This window comes from Barbatula barbatula (genome assembly GCF_947034865.1).
Source record: "Barbatula barbatula genome assembly, chromosome: 16".
Taxonomy (NCBI): domain Eukaryota; kingdom Metazoa; phylum Chordata; class Actinopteri; order Cypriniformes; family Nemacheilidae; genus Barbatula; species Barbatula barbatula.
The window spans coordinates 4,064,999-4,086,267 of NC_136779.1; the positions used below are offsets into that span (position 1 = coordinate 4,064,999).

General features: G+C 38.3%; 1 protein-coding gene across 1 annotated transcript; it reads left to right on the forward strand.

Moving 5' to 3' along the window:
• Nucleotides 1-13,222: 13,222 nt before the first annotated feature.
• On the forward strand, nucleotides 13,223-19,978 carry tekt3 (tektin 3; the record flags this gene model as incomplete). The annotated part of the gene is made up of 7 exons (XM_079475926.1): nucleotides 13,223-13,789; nucleotides 16,812-16,895; nucleotides 17,218-17,288; nucleotides 17,437-17,580; nucleotides 17,715-17,937; nucleotides 19,533-19,687; nucleotides 19,762-19,978. The coding sequence occupies 7 exons, from the start codon at nucleotides 13,223-13,225 to the stop codon at nucleotides 19,976-19,978; spliced, it is 1,461 nt and encodes a 486-aa protein (XP_079332052.1).
• Between the last annotated feature and the right edge of the window lie 1,291 nt (nucleotides 19,979-21,269).

Here is a 21,269-nt window from a genome sequence, read left to right on the forward strand (position 1 = left end):
CTGACCACTCTCATCTCCATAGATGGTTCCAAGCTTGCAGCTGTTCTTAAAGGCGGGAACTGAATTTCAGCAGGTCATTAAAATACAGGCCTCTCGTGATTGTCCCTCTGCTATCCCAGGCAGCTGTAGACTAGAGGTTAAGGGAGGACTCTATCGTTCAGTCATCCCACCGAGGGAGTTCCGTTTTGGGAGGCCTGACTTTTGATGGGCACATGAAAACGGTCAAAGCTCCAACAACTGGAGACTAACCACACACATTGAGAGAAACCGAGAGTGAGCAATAATATCATGTGTCAGTCTGTGTTATATAAAAGATTTCGCTTGAAGAGTACCGTTGTCATTTCTGTGCTTCTTGTTAAAACAGAACGTTTGGGCGGGCATCAATGGGCGTGACCTTTTTTTAAATCGCCAATAGTTCTTTAATTGGTGACAGCCATGGACTGTGATTTGCTTCTTGGTTTTGCTTGAAGGCGGGTGTAAAAATAATAATCACGACATACTTTATTTTGCTTTCATGATTGGTATTTTCAACATTTCTATACTTCTGTTACATCATCATGATACAATCTTGTTATCGCATATGTTATGCACTGGTGGTTAATAGGTAATTATTTTACAGTTTTGACGACACCACTGTTATTCTAAAATGTTACACTGACATCGGCTTACGGGTTTCCAAACATAGGAGAGGTGTATAGCACGGCCTCGTTCGTCACGTTCGCGTAAGGTTCACATTCACGGGAAGCTCTGCATTCTCAGCTGTTGGGATTCTGTCCGTTCAAAATAAATGAACCAAAGCCATGTGGGTACTGATGGGACTTACAACTAGATCAAACATGTGACTTACAGTGTGCCTTTCAAAATTGGCCGGCTGGTGTAAGACATTAAAATATAAATATTCTAAAAATCACACTGACCATCAAATGATTCAAGACTGACGAATTTTCACCCAAAAATAGAAATTCTGTACTAATTCACTCACACTGGAGTTGTTCCAACTCTGTATAAATTGCTTTGGTTTTACAAGAGTAAATAAGTAAATGATGACAGAATGTTTATTTTTGGATGAACTGTTCCTCAAAGGCACATGCTACACAAATGCATGTCAAAGTCAAAAGTGAAAGACTGAAACTCACTACCTCGGTTAAGTATTCAGGCAAGAGAGGAACAATATCAAACATCTAAAAATGACAGTCATTGCTCAAATCAACTGTTTTATGTCTCAACGTGAAATGAATACACATGTTTCTAGACAGAAACAGAAATAAACTTTACAATTGTTCCCATCTGCCCCTCATTATTCTGACAAAAACTCGACCGCTTATTGTTCATTCACCTCATCAAAACCGAGAAAAGCACTGTGCGGTGAAACAAACAGCTGTTTTCATGAACCGACGCTCTCTCCCAAATTTTGCCTTCCCACTGGCTGAAAGAATAGCTCTGTTCTCCATCGGACAACGCAGTGCTGATACAGAACCAAAAGAAGTGTCTTGATAAAAGCCGTTCGAGCGGAGATTGATGACATTTCAGACACACAGAGCGAGCGGGTTGATGGATGAAAGAGAGAGAGTGGAAAATGTCACCCCACAAATAGAGCGATACAAAACCCTATTTTCTGATCTGAACCATAGCCACTTTCCATACTTTTCCCTTTCTGGATTTAATTTTGCACATACTGGAAAGGCCTGGCCAGAATGTAGCGTGCTTCACACATTTTTCCAGACAATCGATGTCTGTTTTCTGACTGAGAGATATTTGAGAAAAAGAAGACTGATAAGAATCTTATTCATACAGCAGGGAAACTTTCTGGCCTGGGATCAAGTGCACACAGATTTAACACCTCTTTATATGCATAGACTGTGTTTAATACACACAATCGGGTCGAAAGACATTTACTGTAATGTACTGTATATAACGCCCTTGAAACCACAACTTTGCTGTAGTTCCTAATTTAATACAGGTTTCATTACAAATAATGTCAAATTGAAACAATTACATGTATTTCCATTTATTGTTCATGTAGGTTTAAAAACAGCATGGTTTGAAATCTCACTGTGTGGTCTATCATTTTTTTTCTTTCTCTGAATAAAAGCAATTTGTAAGAATACAGTTCCTAAATCTAAACAAAATGCGCATCCCGAAATTCCAGATATCCATCAATTGTCACTTTTAACTGAAAGAGACATAGGGTGCTTTATGGCGGTGTGTCTGGGGGGGTAACTTGAGACCACGTTCATAAATTCATCCAAAACGTTAAATATGTGACCTTCTAAAACACCATGGCTTACTGACTTATCACCTTCAAAAAGATATATATATTACACATTCTGTTGAGGTAAAACTGCTTTGGTTCCAAGCTTTTTTGTACTCTATTGTGACATTGCAACCAAGTCTCATGGCAGTTCGAGACATGAGCATGAAATGTATGAAATCTCTTGATTTGTGTTCATGGACACGAAACTCCCCTTTTATCGTTTAAGTCAGCGTGACTTTTTTTCTGTGTCACTGAGACCGACTTTCAATATAAAACCCTAAAATCACAGACGCAAAGGCAGATTTTGCTAAAACGCACAGATTTTATGAGGTGGCAAAGCAACGATAAAGGCCCACCCTAATCTAACCCTGCCCCTTACAGTGGCTAAGTCAAATCATAATAAAAAGATACAAATGAGATCGTGCAAATTCACACGAATGAGACACATCGCAAAGTAGGTAAGAATTCCCATCAGTATCTTTATACAAATGAAAGATACTTCATGTTAAAATACATTAGATTGAAGTCGTGCTGAGTGACATGAAAAAGGAGAAATTCATGTCCATGAACACAAATCAATAGATTCAATTTAGTGACCATGTCACGAATTTCAGGGAAACTGTGTTGAACATTTGGATAGTTCTGGGCAGCTGCATACCCATGCGCGTGGATGGATGAGCAGGCTGCACCACGAGACTATGATTCATCGTACGGGCTGCTGCTGAAGTCGGCCAAAGTTTTTCAGCATTTACAGTACCTCCGTGATGTTTCATACTGGGGATATGAGAGCAGTTCTGCTTGGGTGAAACCAATATACCAAGCACAGAACTGTAAATCAGACCATAGTTTACAGCAGATTAAGATTCATTAAGCTTCCAGTTCACAAAACTTGAAATAGCATTTACTAAGTAAATGAGTTGGATAAAACACAAAATAAATGTTGTATGATGTATTTATGGTATCTGTTTGAATGTTCAACGTGTAAAAACTTCAACTTGCAAATTCGTTATCTCGTTATCTCCTTCGACAAAGAAGCGAAAACCTGACAACATCTTAATTCTGTGTCAGCCACCGTAGTGCTTCGAAATGAATGGGTGGGGGTGGAGTGAGCCCCTGGATGTAATTTGCAACCTCACCACTAGGTGCGGCTACATTTTATACACTGGACCTTTGAACAAAGATTTTGTTTGTTTTGTGTTGTCATTAAAACGAGTCTAAACAGTCGTTGTCAAAGTGTAAGTGTTATTTCAAGCATCTATTAGACAAAAAGAAAAATTCCTGTGACTTATGATAAAGATATTTCAAAGCTCATTCCCCAACAATGTGGACCGAGTTAGTCACGTTTACATGGAAACACACTTTTTTTCTTGTGGACTCAGAGTATGTCCGCTGGGCAAGTGAGATCCACACCCCTTTCCGCAGTCACACCAGCTCACCAGTTCAGCTCGAGAGAGAAAACGCCCATCGGGGTCTGCTGAGTCAGTACGTATGACCTCTGATGGGACACATTTTGTTGTGATACTTTTAAAATACACCTAAAATTAGTTTGTGTAAGGTTTATTCCTGCTGGTAAATGTGTGAGTGAATTTGAATTAGACAATGAAAATAATGGTTATTCTCAATATTGATTCAGCATTAAATCAATCATCTTTGCTACATGGGATATTTATTGCTACATTTCAATCTTAATTCAGATATTTGAAAAACGTACTCTCTTCAAAATGTGTGCTTTTGTATGTCAGTCAAATCTGTGCACAGTTGCCATATGTTAAAACGTTACAAACAACAGTTTGCTTTTAGAAACACCAATTGATCCTGTAATATAATATAAGACACATGATATACTAATCTTGAGATTAATTCGTCTGTTTTCTCTTTCAGTGTGTGTGTTAATGTTGGTATGTGTATAAAATTCTGCCTGATGACTCACTTCTTCCACAGTTGGATAAGCTCAGGATTCAAACATTGGACATCTGATAGACATCAGACTGCTGTAGTACCGTTGGTGACCATAGGGGGCAGACCATAGAGTTGCTAAACAAGATAAGACAGCAACGATTTCCCAAGACCATAAAAATGCTTTTAAAGCATAACAAACAAAATAACTCATTTTGATCACCGTGTCAGCTGATCATCTTACCACAGAAAGGACTTGCGCAAATGCATCAACCTCATTCCTTACGGTGCGCCAAATCTGTTTACTCGAGAAACACCCAGGATTACCACTTTATGGAGGGATTAGGCATGCATTTAAAACACAATTAAACGCTTTTCCACTTCAATCTTGAGCAAGAAGGAATGGCATCACGGTATTAAGATGGATCTTATGATCTTCAGCAATAGCCATTTCTGTAGCTGGAGGAGTAGATTATGAAAAATATGTTGTGTTAATATTCTACAGGAAATCCTGTAGAGAAGGTGAGAAATGTCCACCGCTGGCCCTACGGGTTCTGGAAGGAAGAAGAAAAACACAACACTCAAAGATGGTATAGAGACTTACTTTACATAGAATTAGATCAAACTGAATCTGAAGACATGCCCCTGTATTCTTTAAAGTGAAGTAGGTAGGCCTACTGTAAACTCTAGGTGCAATGCATTTGTCCATTATTTAATGATTGTTAACTTCTATACTGGCGTTCTCATAACCCACTAAGATGTGATGTTATAGCAAAACAACGACTTCTCAACACAGCGTCGATCGGTGAGTTGATCTACCATTAGCCTTAATCTCAAATTGAGAGTTCAGCGATCCTCAAAGACTGCAATGCTCTTCACACCTACGTCAGACGAAACAGACAGACAATGAGCCGTGGCATTTCGGGAGCGTGACGGGGTCGTTGGCAGGACTGTGTGCAGACTGGATGTATTGTAAGCTTGATCCTGGCCAGGCTCCCGGTTGGTGGCCTCTCCTCCGCTGGGCCGTGTGGCTCTGAAAGAATGTGATGACTGGAACGGCTAACAGAGCCCGGTATTCATGCCGTACAGCCCGACTGTAGCCCGAGCGTGCTGTCAGATATGTGCGGTGGTTTATGAGGTCTCCCTCTTTCGTTCGGTTCTTGATGTCTACAGTATTTTTCTCTCTAATGCATCTTTTTTCTCTCTTTGTGGGCTGAACATTTGATGTGGAAGTGTGGAAAACACTTGCACTTGTTAGATGTTTTCAATTCTATTAAGATGTCTTTAAGTGTTCAAATATATTAAAATAGGTTTTAACTAAAGCAATAAGCATCATGAGGAAATGCCATACTTGATGTGCACTTGTCTTGGGGATTTACGATGGCTTCCATGCTCATGTATGTACATTCCAGTCAGTCATTTTAGGTTTCAGAAAGGTGATCATCACTGTAAACCTACACTTGGCACATGGCTGAGATGTTGGCACATGGCACGCTCTGCATTAATGTGTCTAGTTTGAATATCACCTGGCAACCAAACTAGCTTTAGAAATGCAAAATATCGGTCTTTCAGTTTTATAGTGATTCTAAAATGGAAAGATGGTTTTAAGCCACCCTGTGTTGTCTATGAACGTAGTAAAATACCTGACACACATCTCATTGCTTTTCAACAAAACATCTCAGTTCAGATATGGTGTACAGTATTTCATTGCCCATGACAAATCGTATATCCTTTCATCTAAAAAACAAATATGCTGCGCTATATTTACATTTCGCCTAGATGTCCGGTGGCCCAGCCGTATGTCTAGACCTTTATTAAGACCAGCACTTTTTAAAAGGATAAATTCCCCCTGTGAAGGTTTATCTGCCATTGCTTTCCATGCGGTTTAACCTAATCTGATCATTGGCGCCTGTGCAGTTCCACTATGTTATCCAATACTGTACCGTACTCGGAACCTTCAAGGATTTTCCACGAGACCTACAGTGAAGTTTCTACAAAACTATTGTAAACATTAGCACTCCACTATGGTTTGGTCTTTGAGCCAAATTAGATGCATTAATGACCACATCGCTCACCAGCGATAACCGACCTGTTAAAAGCTTCAGACATGGATGAAAACGTTCGAGGGAAACATAGCTAAGGAAATAGAGCAAATGTTCTTTGTTATACACAAACCTAAATTAGGATCATGCAGACTTCAAAATGTAAAGTGAGGCTTTACATTGGCCTCCATATTCCATTAAACAGACCACCCATTGGGAAATATTTTCGGAGATTCACAGCTCGGTATAAATGGCACCTGAACTGTGAAATTCCAAGTGTCACATACAATCTTTCCCACATTGCCACATGCAAGTTTTTCATTCAAGGACTCAAACATTTTAAAGCATTGATTTAAAAAAAACAAATGTCAACCAAAGCAAACAGGATAAACTGAACAAGAACGTCATTGTGCATGTCAATAAAATAGATCAGAGTTAACAGTGTAAATTCTACTACATAAAGTGTAATTGAGTTTTATTGATCTATATATACATGCATTCTTTTTCCCTTCACTTGCAGCTTAGGTAAGAATTAAGAAACCGCTCAAGTTTGCCTTTGCTTGTTCAGTGTCTGTTGAATTGCAACAAAAACAAACCTCAGAATTGGTATAAAGTCACCTTCTGTAGGACACAGGGCTGTAGTCAAGTCCACCTTTGTCGAGGCCAAGACCAGGACTAGTTAAGACCGAGACCCAACCAAGTCTGAAGAGGTTTGAGTTCAAGTCAAGTCCATTCCCAAAGAGGTTCGAGTCCAAATGAGACGGTCAAGACAGAGACAGAAAAGAGAATCCTCTTTAAGACCACTTACTTAATTTGTAATGATCCAAAAAGCGGATCAAATTAAGTCATTCTCTTTACTTTAGGCATAGCAATTTCACCAGTCACAGTGCAACTTCAGATTTTCTGTCTTTTTATTGTAGTGTAACAATCAAATTCTGGGCAGCCAATGGAAAATGTTCCCATTCTCAGCTTGATGACTTGTCAGTTTTAACTGCATTGAATCAACGTCACTTTTGCAACCGCAATTAATGTTGTAAAAAGAGACTAAAACGTCTCGAGTCAGGAAACCTGAAAATAGATTTTTGCAGTTTTCTCTTAATTTTTCCTCAACTGTATATCTCTGCAGTCCTTCTGAAACCCTGAAACCTCATATACTGTATATTCCATATCTATTCCACTACGTATCTCACGATTTACATTTTTTGCCATATATCATTGTTATTAGTCACTTGGTTTTGCTTATGCAATCAATATAAAAAAAGATTTCTTTGGAAACACAGTATTTAATCATTTAAAATGTACATTAAGCACTTTTGCTTTTCTGAGTGCTGCAGGTTTTTAAAAATATAAGCTATTCTTGCTGCTTGTAAAGGATTTGGACGTTGACGGGTGCTCTATTATATACTGTTGACAAGACGGAGATCTTAAACTATTCAGCTATTTGGGAATGTATCGATTTTATATCTGTAAAAGATGTGTACACACAGTTTCTGTGTGTACGTTCGTCCTATGAATGATCATAAAATCACATTTAGGACGGTTTCTATGCGACATTTTATAAATGAGGCCCCAGATGCCTATGGCTCAGTGGGGGGGTTGCTATTGCTGATCAGATTTAATGGCTCATTGACTCTTCTGTTCAGGTGTGATGGCAACCCCTACAAACACCGACCATAAGCAGGTACAGTGCATATACTATTAACTGTGGTTGTCATACTGCGGATGTGAAAAACTTCTAAAAACATTTTTATTGTATGTTACTGGGATGACTTAGAGACTGGCCAATGTACAGAGGCATCACATAATCACAGATTTCTAGGAGTGCCGACAGCTAAACTTCAATGCTGATGTAAACGGGGGATGAGGTCATGAAAGATTAAATAGCGCGTGTAGCACTGCATATGACAGGTAGTGTGAGGAAAGATACAGTAGAGCACTAGTTTAACAGAGCAGGATGTTTAGGCTTCTCTGACTGACAGTCTGATGGAGACCCGACTGAGCCCTTTCCTAGTCCAATTTCCGTGAATTTCAATGGTGTTTAGATAGTAAAACACTCATTTCCTATGTGTCAGCATTGCCATACTTTGTGTTCTGCGTGTGTTTGTGTAGAAAATAACGGAAGAGTGGGATACGGATTTTATTGCCCGGCAACAAAGAGGAATGTAGACGAAACGGCCTGATCTCACCTCCATCACAACCCTCTACAGCATGGAAACCTGAGCAATTTGAGTGATCGAGAGTCAAGTTCTCTCTCTCTCTCTCTCTCTCTCTCTCGTTCAATCCATCTGATCCCTGAAATACTGGCCAGTGTCAGGTCTCATAGTGTTAACATGAAACCCATCCTTGCCGAGCCTTCAGAGAGCATTGATTCACAATAAAAGCACGGCAGTTTCATCCACGCATTCGATAACCATTTGCATGTGGCAGTTTAAATCTGACACTCCCATCAATTATCTATGTAAATTCTTGTTTGACGATCCAAAAGAAGGGCCTTTTGTCCATTTGTGTGTCTATTGTCGGAGCCATACAAAACGTTTATCTTGACCTAACACGAGACTCTTATTAAAATTGATGAGAATGACTTGAGATCATTGCATCAGATTGCTGCGCTGTCCATATTATTGAGCCCAATTGGGAGGGACAAAAACAATATCGGCTGAAAAGGATAGTTTACCAGAAAATAAAAATGCTGTGACCATTTGTTCACGTCCATGTCATTCAAAACATGTTCACGACTCTTTCAGTGGAACGCAAAAGAAGATATTTTGAGATTTGTGTCCATACAATGGAAGTCAATGGAGGCTAGTGTTGTCTGGTTACCAACGTTCTTCCAAACATCTTCTTTTGTGTTCTGCAGAAGAAAGAAAGTCAAACAGATCTGGAATGACATGAGGTTGAGTAAACTTTATATTTTGGGTGAACTCTCCCCTTAAAGACCAAATGACTTTTTCAGACTTATTTTCAACTGCATGCGGTTTCTAGTTAGCACGTCTTTACTGTACTTCTTAATATTCAGAAAATGCGTTGTGCTCTACACATTTATGGCATGCAGTAGTACACCACATTCCCTCTAGATGCACAGTACCGGTTAAATATAGAGTACTCTTATGTTTCAATTAAGCTGAAACCTATGAGGCCTAGAGCATTTAGTGTTTCGGGGTACATAAGAAATGATATCAACGGATCATGCCTGTACAGGACATATTCAACACAGGTACAGTTGAAGACAGGACACACTGACTAATTTTTTTGTGCTTGTGCGTATGTGGGTGTGTGTGCTTCAGAATGTGTGTCAGGAGATGGATCACTGGCACGAGGCCCCTTTGAATCTCATCTTACTTTGTTGACAGAAAGAACCGAGGGTTATCAGACCACCTGGTCATAACTGGCCACTCAGCAAACCAAGCTGTCTACTTCATAATGGGGTTAATAGATTTATCAAACATCCACAATTTAATTTTAACAAGGGCAGATGGTTCTCAGTCTTTTCCTGTTCTGGCCCCGGGGTGCCTCCTGCAACAAAGAATGTTATTTTAGTAAAGACGCAGACCTCAGGGAGAAAACCACAATGGGGTAACAAAGAGAGAGGATCTGTTGGGGAATCTCACATGGAGAAATCTCTGAAGATGTGAAATATTAGGTTCTGCAATGGAAAGGCTGATATTTCAAAAAATGGTTCAAATTACATGTCATTTTTGCGCCATTGTTTTGTTCCAATCCTTTCTAGAGCATAAAAGATAAAATAGATGTATGTGGTTATTTTGAACACAGTGACAATTTGAATGTAAATCAAACGTCAGATCTTTGAAAGTACTCTATGGTGCTTTTATTATGTGTTTGTACTTTTTGAAGCGGGTTTGGAAGGACATGAGTGCGAATAAATAAATGACTTTTTGTGAGCTTTTCTATTAAAGGAACAGTTCACCCAAAAATGAAAAGTCTGTCTTCATTAACTCACCCTCGTTCCAAATCTATATTCATTTATTTGGAAGAATGCTTGTAACCAAACAGTTCTTGGCCATCACTGACTATAGTCACCAGAACAAAGAAATGTATACAGACTTTGAACAACTTGAGTAAATCATGACAGGATTTTTATTTTTAGGTGAACCGTCCCTTTAAGCAGCTACGTTGAAGTCACTTCAAATGCATTTGAAAATACTGTAATGTTCCACAGAACCTTGGCTGTGGTTTTTATCAGCAAAACTACAGACAAACATTCTTTCCCACTTTGTCAGCGGACAAACCCACATGTTGCTCTCCAGTCCATTAACAATTACAGGGAACTCAGCAGACAAAGTGATTTTCCCTTTGCACGAGTCAATTCGCTAACACCCTCTTGAGAACAGAGAGACGTCACAGCCCACCCGATGTCCTGGACACATATCTGTGTCTCTTTGCCTGGACTGTAACAAGACACACAGGTGATTATTTTGTGTTAAACAGTCCAGTGTGCTCTCTTCCTGTTGAATGAATCATTGATAAGTCGGTGGTAACTCATCCTCATGAAGGGGAGGTGGATGTTTAGGGGGCCATGCAATAATTAGACGGTGTCACCTCTCACCAAACACAGAGATTCAAAGATCAGATTCCCTAAACATACAGTACTTCATTATTTTGTGAAATAACTTTTTTTCAAACTTGGGTGGCATAATTCTTATATAAAAGGATAGTTCACCCGAAAATAAAAAGGTGTATCGTTTACTCACCCTCGTGCCATTCCAAACCCGTACGCATTTATTTCTTCTGCAGAACACTAAAGAAGATATTTTGAAGAATGCCGGTTAGCAAATATTCGCCCCCATTGCCTTCCGAGACATTTCTCAAAATATTTTCTTTTGTGTTCCAACATGAACAACATGAGGGTGAGTTGAAATTTCAGTAACACATTACTGAAAGTCTCCAGATAAAACCAGAGTCATCAGTCAGTATATACAGCTGTGTAAGCAGAGGTGGATTCCCTTCGCAAAAAATTTACATCCATACTTCCAGTGGTATTTCCTGTACAGATGTGCCACACCCGGGCGACACGAACTCAAGACAATTTCGCACATGAAATATGTGCCGTACTTCCCTGTGTAAACACAAATATACAGCGACCTTTTCTGCATGTAGATCCAGGTCCGATTATGTCAAACGCCTTAAGTTTGATGGCCGGGTATAGTCTAGCAAAAGCAGATGTTTGCGATACTGCGAGTGGAGATCGATCTTAGTTTGTTTTGTTAAAGCGGTGTTAGCGGGAATATATTTATTAAATTGGATATCTTACATAGATTTTACACAAAATAATAATTTTACAAATGAAAGACTGTGCTTGTCATTTCTGCTTCATAAATTAATGATGAATGTACGCTTTATAAATATAATCTTTCATAGTGGCTGGATGAGCATAAAATAATGTGAAGCAATGGCAGACTAAAAGAATGTGATCTCAGTTCATCCGTGGCTGATCACTTTGACCCTGTTGAACTGTGTTACTGTTATGTGTCCTGAACGGGCACTGAACGGTGATGTGAAATACCTCACAAGGGGGTATGGATGCCTTAAAAGCATGCAGTCAGATTAACTGTGACAGACATTCTGACAGGCAAAGAAAGAATTTCGAGGAATGACAACTAGCTTAGAGCATGTCCATCAATAATGCACATCAGTTGCGTTCGATCCCCCACGCATGCGCAGAGGTGAACGGAGATCTGCGTAGGTGAGCGCTTTACTGTACACCTGTCGGCAGTGAAGACCTGTGTGAGAGCACTGTGAGAGAGACGGGCACGATTCCAATACAAGGTGAGCATTGACCTTATTCTTATTTAACAGCATGGGCAGCATAAAATGTGATTCAGAGATTGTCATGCTGATGTCGTTTGTCAGTTGGTAAAGTTTTGCATTCCATGCATGTTGGATATTTTCTAGATTAAATTATACAAATTAATGTTCTTTATTATGTGTCGTCTGCATTTATACATTTGCATGTGAACAAATATGTACCTTTAAGGTCTATTTATAATTTTTACCATTAAAATCGTTTTTATTTAGGATTAAAAAATAAAGAATGTGACGCATAACTTTTTTCTTGCGTCATTGTCACTATGTTAATGCAGAGTCATTGCCTTGTATGTAGGCTATAAGACTTATTTTTAATGGGCAACAGTTTATCATTAGGTGATATTAGTTAACATTAGAAAATGCATTAGCTAACCACAAACAATTTAGTTTTTAGTTAGTTCATGTTAGCTAATGCATTAACTAATTGTTATCAAATAGCACCTTACTGTAAAGTGTTTCGGTTCAATGGTCTTTCACCACATAAACCAATGCTGTAGCTTACCTTAGTATTTACTTTAGTAAACTGTACAATAATTCTTAAAATTAAATTTTCAAATAAGTTTCTTTGTATAAAAACATAAATATTTATGTTAAACAATGAAAAATAAAACGATACGATACGATACGAAACTAAACTAAACTAAACTAAACTAAACTAAACTAAACTAAACTAAACTAAACTAAACTAAACTAAACTAAACTAAACTAAACTAAACTAAACTAAACTAAACTAAACTAAACTAAACTAAACTAAACTAAACTAAACTAAACCAAACTAATTAAAAATAAATAAATACAATTACATACCTTAACATACTTAATTCAACATAACAAGTTTTACAGTGTACTGTAAATTAATAATGCAATAATTTTTTTTAATTATCATTAATCTTCCATTTGTGTTATTTTATACATTTGTTATGTTATATTTTTTAACTAAGAGGTGTACATTTGTGAACAAACTTAAATGTTTGTCAATGACTCGATTTATTATAAACTGTTTATGAACATAATTGATTCGCTTTATCAGTTCATCATTGCCTCGGCTATTTTTTATTTGATATTATGGACAGATTTTTCCTGTCTGTGAAAGTCACACACATGCAGTGCAGATATATACTTATGAACTACAGAGGACACTCAAAGCACGCATTCCAATTAAAACTGTTATATCTTCCTTCAAAGAGGTGGCCAATTTGATTGACACATGGAGCTAATTGGCTCCACTCAGACGGCCGCTTATGCTCGTCCCAAAACTAGCCACTTCCTGCCAGCCATTTCCACCACAGCATCCAGTTATAGAAGCCACCAACCAGCCCTGACCTTTAACCAAAATTCAAACATGCCCTGGAAAACCAACACTTATTTTAGGACCGGCAGTGCTATACCCACCGTATCAGCCCTCCAAAGAGAAAACCTGGACAGAGCCAAGACCATGTTTTACCCCTCTAACAGAACGGCTCTCAGCACACGATACATGCCTGATGATTGGTACAAATCCAACCACACTAACTACAGAGAGTCTGAATCGTCCCGGAACAGCGCGGAGAGGCTGCGGAGAGACACGATCCGGTTGATCCAGGATAAAGACCAGCTGACACGCAGAACCCAGGAGACCACCAGTAAGAACATTGGAGAAAGACTAAACAACATCAGCTTCTGGAAGTCCGAGCTCAACCATGAGATGGACAACATGGTGACTGAGATAGCAGCATTGACCGATGTCAAAAGGAGATTGGAACGAGCTCTCGCTGAGACGGAAAGCCCGCTGCAGGTGATGTGTTGACTACTAACCATGTATTAATTGAAATTCATTTCTAGGAATTTAGGAAACTAATTTGGGTCATAGTGATCTATCGTAATGACCAGTAACTAGAAAACACCACAGCAGAGTGTCAAGTGACCCACTGTTAGAAAATACACTATGTAATACACCCAAGCTGGTGTAACAAATAGACTATCAGTCACACTGACCACAAAGCACACTAGATCTACCTGGTGACCTCAATGTGTTCCATCATTGTCTTCATAGAGTTACATGTCTGACTCACAGTGAGACTGTTTCAATGGTAACCACAACAAAACATGGTCACTATTAGTATATTGCAATTTACACTACAATAACCTTGCATCATTGATCACAAGACATTTCCAAAGTGATATGTTTGTGTGACTTCTTCTTATAAGAAGTCACAGTGATGTCATAAAGCATGCGGCGTATTTTACACAACAGCTATTTGTGCACAATACAAGCTTTTATGATTGAATGTTCCATTCTTTACATCTCACTTTATTATAACTTAAAATAATGTTGCGTTGCAGACAGTTTTTGTTTATATACATCACTTTTTATTTACAGAATTACAGATATCAGTAGTTGTGGTGCATATTATCTCTCGGTATCATAAACAATACAGTCATCCATCTGTACTAAGAAGGTTATAAAGAAAGAAGGGCGGTGGCACCAAAATACACAGGAGTCATAAAACAAAGACATTCGGTTTACATTCTCAAGAAAGTCCCATAAGAAAGTCTCAGACGCAAATCAAAAGTCAGTTTTTCTAGGGGTAAAAAAAGTAGCAATTTTCTTTACGAAATAATTATAAAGGTGTAGGAGATGTAATTCTGCTTTACAATTCAAAAGATATATACATAACAAAAGATTTACGAATGATCTTCTGAACCAATTTATGTATCTCTTTCCAGTATGTTTTTATCATGTCACAGGCCCAAAATACAAGCATCACAGTGCCAATATTGGACTGGCACTTAAAACACAATTGGGAAACATTTGGAAACATGAGGAGCAGCCCAGGGGTTCTTTGTCTTTTTTCCAAATAAAGCAGATAACAGCAGAGCACCAGGAATCAGGCATTGATTTGGTAAAGATTATTAATTGCAGGCATTAAGATTGGACTTATATCCCTCCAGAATTGCTTACAAAATTCGAACGGGAACCCATCTGGGCCCGGAGCTTTTTAGAGAGCATGGATTGAATAGCTTCCCAAATTTCCTCAGTGAAAAGTGGTTAAAAGAATTCTGTCTGTATCAGAAACAGAAGGAAAATAAATCTTACTCAGATAATTGAATAAATCCTGTTTCAGCTGCGTATAAAGTTCAATAAACATCTGAGAAAGTATCATTAATCACCTGAGGATCAGAAGATACATTTTTTTATTGCCCTGTCTTGTTGTGTCTTTTTTAGTTGATATGTGAGTAAGTGACTAGGTTTGTTCCCAAATTCGTAATATTTATGCTTGCGTATTGTTAATATGTTCAGTATGATCTACATTTAATCTAGTTTAGACTGAGACTGAGTCCAGTAAATCTGATTTGGTATTTATGTCGATTTTCTAACTTAATAACCTCTGTTTCTAATTCTCTCATCTTTTGTTTTTTAACTTCACTTACTAAAGAGGTGTATGAGATAATGTGGCCCCGTAACGCCGCTTTAGCAGCATCCTATTTTGTCCCTGAAGAGACAGTGGAGATTGTCCAGTCAATAAAGGATTATTTTCTGCCTCAGAAAAGAACCGAAGCCAACATTATTCAAATATGAAATATTAAATTTCCAGTAATTTAATTTGGGAATAGATACAGTGAAGGTCAAGGTCTAGGTAAACAGGACTACGGTCCGATAATACAATAGGACCGATATGGCATGATTTTGCTTGATGAATAAAGCCAGATGGTACAAATAATCCAGCCTGGAATAAGAGTTGTGAGGGTGGAAATAAAACAAATGTCTGTCTTCCGGACGTAACTCCCTCCAAATATCTACTAGGCCTGTATCTTTACAGGTTTTTCACAGAATATGAGAGGATTTGAGAGTCTGTGGGTCGGACCTATCCAGATTGTCAATAATACAATTGAAGTCCCCACCCAAAACCCCCAGATTTCCTCATATCTGATTAAACTGCTAAATCAACTAGGACAATCAGTATTTGGGGCATATACGCTTTCAATAGTGAGGTGCATTCCAAAGATATATCCCGACACTAATACAAATCTTCTGTCAGAGTCAGACTCTACATGATCCAGATGGAAAGGAATGTCTTTATGGATTAGAGTTGCTACAACCCTGCTATTTCGACATATAAGAGTAATATATCTGACCAACCCAGTCTCTTTTCAGTTTACAGTGCTCGGTGTCCGACGAATGGGTTTCTTGCAACCAAGCAATATTCGTTTTTTCTTGAGAAATGTCAGAATTGTCTTCTCTTTATGACATGGCCAAAACCCTTAACATTCCAAGTTACTATTTTAACATAGCCTTGCATGTAAAAAAGAAAAAAAGGAAAGTGTTAAAAAGCTGATATACCAATAGACTATAGTCTGATACCCAAGAGACATCATGTTTGAGCAGAACAATACCACAGATGAAACACTGAAGAACCCCAGACAAACCCTCACCCCCCCCAGGCCCCATCCCTTAACGATAAGGAGCAAAGAACGTCAAAAGATCACAATTTGCAGACAGTTTTAATGTTGTGTCAAAGATTGAAATGAAACATGCGCGATACTAAATTTCCCCACCGATTACTCAGAGTAATTTCTGACGATGCCGTTTCTAAAGATTAATAGTGTGAAAAATGGCATGCATCTCCAATTGTTTATGAAACTTATTTGGTATTTTTTGTACAAAATGATAAACGTAATATAAGTTATATCAATAATTTAGATATATAAATACCATCATTAAGGACTTTGAGAGCTTTGATGCTCTAAATCCCATAATAAGAGGTCATATCAAGGTCAAATATTATATCTTATTATATATTTTCTTACCGTTTCAGGTGTCTCAGGAATGTTTGTTCCACAGGGAGAAACGGATGACCATCGATCTGGTTCATGATGATGTGGAGATAGATTTAATTAAGGTCAGATCATCTTTATCCTAAACATCAAAAAATAAAAAATCATCATTTATCAACATCTAAACACATAAATCCAACCTCATTCACAGTGATGGGTGAGTGACACGATGAGTTTTGTCTGGATACTTTAAATCATAGCACACTGCATATATCTGTAATGACTCTTAAACTGTTTAGTTGACCATTTCCAAGACAACTGTTTTTCTACATTTTATTCCATATCTATCACTCTGTGGTAACTTTCTATTAGTCACATAATAAGCAAGAATGTACAGTCAGACGGTCATGGGCTAAAGATTACAGATTTGTTTTCTTTTTTTAACAGGAGGTGGAGGTTATTAAGTCATGTCAGGAGAGAATGAGAAGACATTTAGAGAGAGCCATTGCTCAGCTAGCGTGAGTCTTACAAAAGTACTTGAAGGGTTCATTTTGCAGATTATTTTTTTAACAATATGCTCAGGTTATCTTTTAAACACAATGCATTGTGTGATGCATGCTGTTACATTGGTTTCTGACCAATTGTGTGTTGTTTATACATTCACAGGTCAAACCGTGCAGCCCAGCATGAGCTGGAAAGAGATTTGAGCGATAAATTGACAGCACAGAGAATCGATGACAGGTGTCACCACCTCAGAAACACTTCTGATGGAATCAGTTACTACAGAGGAATCGATCGCCTGGACCCCTCGTGAGTATATTACACAGTTGTGTTTAAAACACATGATGCTCTACCAATTGCAATGCCATAATGAAATACAATTATGTCACATCTATCTGTAGATGTTATTATTGAGTCAAAACTCATATTTGTCTTACTTACAGCATCAGTCTTCCAGACTCCTGGTCCAAGTTCACTGACGACAACATCCTTCACTCTCAGAGTGAACGGGTCGCATCTCATAGACTTCGTGATGAGATCGAGATTCTGCTTAATGCCACTTCCAACGAGATGTGGAACCAGTTTAACACCGTAAACGTGTCCTTTACCAACCGTTTATCTGAGACAGCAGATGCCAAAAACAATTTGCAGACACACCTGGCCAAGGTAAACACAATGTGAACGTCACGTCATTAGTTTTAATTGTTCATTCAGTTGTGTCACATTTTCATCTCTTAAGGACAATAACCAGTCTGAGTCAAATCACATCAAAGGGTTCTCATGATACACTACAGTATGCTAAACTTAAAAGTAAAGGAAGTAAAGTAATAAACATCTGAATTATCACTGTCCCAGTTGAATCAAACTATTACATTTAGAAAAACAAAACCAATTTAAACTACAGGAAAAAGTTCTGTAACATAAAATACACATGAATGAAAAGAGACACTCGTGTCATTTATAAAAGCATTCGTTGACCTCTGAAACATTGCTTAGATCATTCTTAAAGGTCCAGTTTATATCTTTTTGGAGGATCTATTAACAGAAATGCAATATGATATAAATAACTATGTCTTAAGAGGTGTATAAAGACCTTACATAATCATGTGTTAAGTTTTATTACCTTAGAATGAGGTATTTCTGTTAACATACACTGCGGGTCCTCTTACATGGAATCCGCCATGTTGTTTTTACAGTAGCCCTCAGGGCTGTCTATCGCCAACAACTCCACGATGCGATACGTATCCCGAATAGGGTACATTTTTTATAAAAAATTCTCATATGACAGATTTAAAGCAAAATACATACTTGCAGAAAATTGCCATTCATAAATACTTATCATTTAATCTGACAAATCAACACAAAAAGTGGTTTTGAGGAGTATGAAGTTGCAGAAGTTCTTATACAGAGACCCTTGTTTCTAAAAAACGTTTCTAGGGTTTCTAGGCTACATCAAATGTATGCATGTGTTTAACAAATATACTATATGTGTTACGAATAAATATGAACATATGCATAAAAGTGCAGTCTGAGTAAATAGATTCAATAAAAACAGGTGTTGAATTCCAGAGGTGGGAGTTTCGTTGATTTTAATCACCTGCAAAAGTTTTATAGTGGGTAAGGCGGAAGCAGTGCTGCGTGTTGAAATATCGCCTCCTGTGAATGATACGAGGATGCGCTTGAATTTATATTGCGCTCGCGGATGCAGAGAGAAGGTAAGAAAGCGCGCTTCAAAACGTTTACCTTATGATGGTAAAACTTTCTCTGCGGGTCACATGCGGCTACCTTAGTGCTTTGAAAGGGAGGCGGTGGAGTGAGCTGTTGGTTGTAATTTGCAACTTGACCGCTAGATGACGCTAAATTTCATGCACTGGACCTTTAATACCTACAGTAGATGTATGCTTTAAAGATCTCGACGTTGACACATGTAGGCAATGGAGTGTATTGTTAAGAAGGCAATGAAATACCGGAAGAAGCTCTCTGTCGGCTGTCGACAAGGTTTAAACCATTGAAAGCTGATAAGAGTTATGAGATAACTGATAAACAACGTTCATTCAAAATGCTGGTTGGTCAGAATGAGTTTACATCATAATGTGCATAAGGGTCAGTGAGCGAGGATGAGTAGTATTGCGTTTACGTAATGCATTTTGAAAATAACAGTTTTGAGAATGTATTCTAATAACATTGTTTTTTTTCTGTACGTTTAAGATCAAATTTGAACCAAACGGTTAAGATTACACGCTCTCTTGTTCCACTTTCAGACCCTTCAGGAAATCTTCCAGACCGAAATGCTAATCGAAGCTCTAAAAACGGCGATCCGAGACAAAGAGAACCCGCTTAAAGTGGCCCAGACCCGTCTGGAAGAAAGATCTCGCAGACCCAACGTTGAACTTTGCAGGGACAACCCTCACCACAGGTAACACTGTATAAAGCAACATGCGTGTGGTTATGTGTGTGGAGATTCACCTCTCTGTTCTGCTTCTCTTTCAGGTTGATCACTGAGGTGAGGGAGATTGAAGACACTGTTAAGAAGTTGAAAGAAAGATTGATGGAGGCGGAGAACACTCTGCAGAACCTGGTGAAGACGAAGGTCGTTCTGGAGCACGACCTGTCGGTGAAAGCCAACTCTCTGTTTCTGGACCAGGAGAAGTGCATGAGTATGAGGAAGAGCTTTCCCAGCACGCCTCGCTTGATCGGATATACCTAGATCTTCAAGAACCTCACCTAGAATCTGCTTCATCGTCGCCGGTTTGGCTTCCCAAATCTAAATCTAAAATTAAAATAAATCTAGCTGTCGAATGTTGTGGAAGTTTATAATGAATTCAATGTTTCAAAAAGTAAAATTTGAGGATATTTTTTCTGAGGTTGCTGGATTTGATTTAGTTCTTAGATGTTAATCCTTTATAAAAACAGAGAATTAATGAAGATTTTATAAGTAAAATAATCTGGATTCGAGTCAATTTGTTCACATCTTCAATAATGTTGACTTTGGACAACAGATTTGGCAAATCTGGGCCTAGTTGGTATTGTTTAGATCTATCCTGAAATTTGTGCGATTTCTGTCTTTTTCTCAAAGAAATTTCTGAGATGCATCTCATTGGTGGCTACGAGAAACATTTAAAGAGATCTAATCTGTAATTTTTCATTTCTGATGGGCAAATACAGTATGTGGCATAGCTTTTCTCAAATTGGGAGACAAACTACCTTAAACTTCAGGACTGTTCAATCAGTGATCTTAACTCCTCCTGACATCTGTTAAACTGAGACTGCAGGGTGTGACGTGATTCTGACAGTTCGCGGACGGTGGACACAACACCTTGCTTTTGTTTGTTTAGTTCAGTCGTCCACTTCAGGCGATCTTCACTCTGGCCAGAGTGGATCTGCGGTTCTCACGTTCTTCTTCAGTACAAACACACACTTCAGAAACAGATGGCACAAGCAAGCAGACTCCCGGTTAGGTATACACACAGCATCTGGATTTGTTGACTCGGAGGGGGAATGTGTTTGGCTTTTACAAACAACACGCTGGTGCTCTGTTCAAACTCACACTTCTAACTACTTAGACAAAATAAATGATGATATATTGTTTATGTTGTATTAGATGCACTTGAGATTGTGCACATCTTGGAGATTCCTTAAAAAGAAATGTATTGTTAGAGTGGAAATTGAGATGGCGAGCTCTGAGACGTACGATTATTGTTTTTTAAACCAAAAAAAGAGAAACAATATTCCATGTCATCATTTAACTGATGTCGATTAATAAAAAGTAATACATTTGGAAAACAATAAGAAATTAATTTGTCATTTTTCTTTCTAATGAGCATTACCAACCTGATTTTATGGGAGTTTGTAGCTATTTTACAAAGTGGCTTACATGTATGAACTGAAGCCCCTCCCCTAAACGAAATGTCACTGGCGCGAGAGCAAATCATACGAAAACATACGAATTATAAGAATTCGTACAAAATTCATACGAATCAGCCACCTCGTAAAAATTG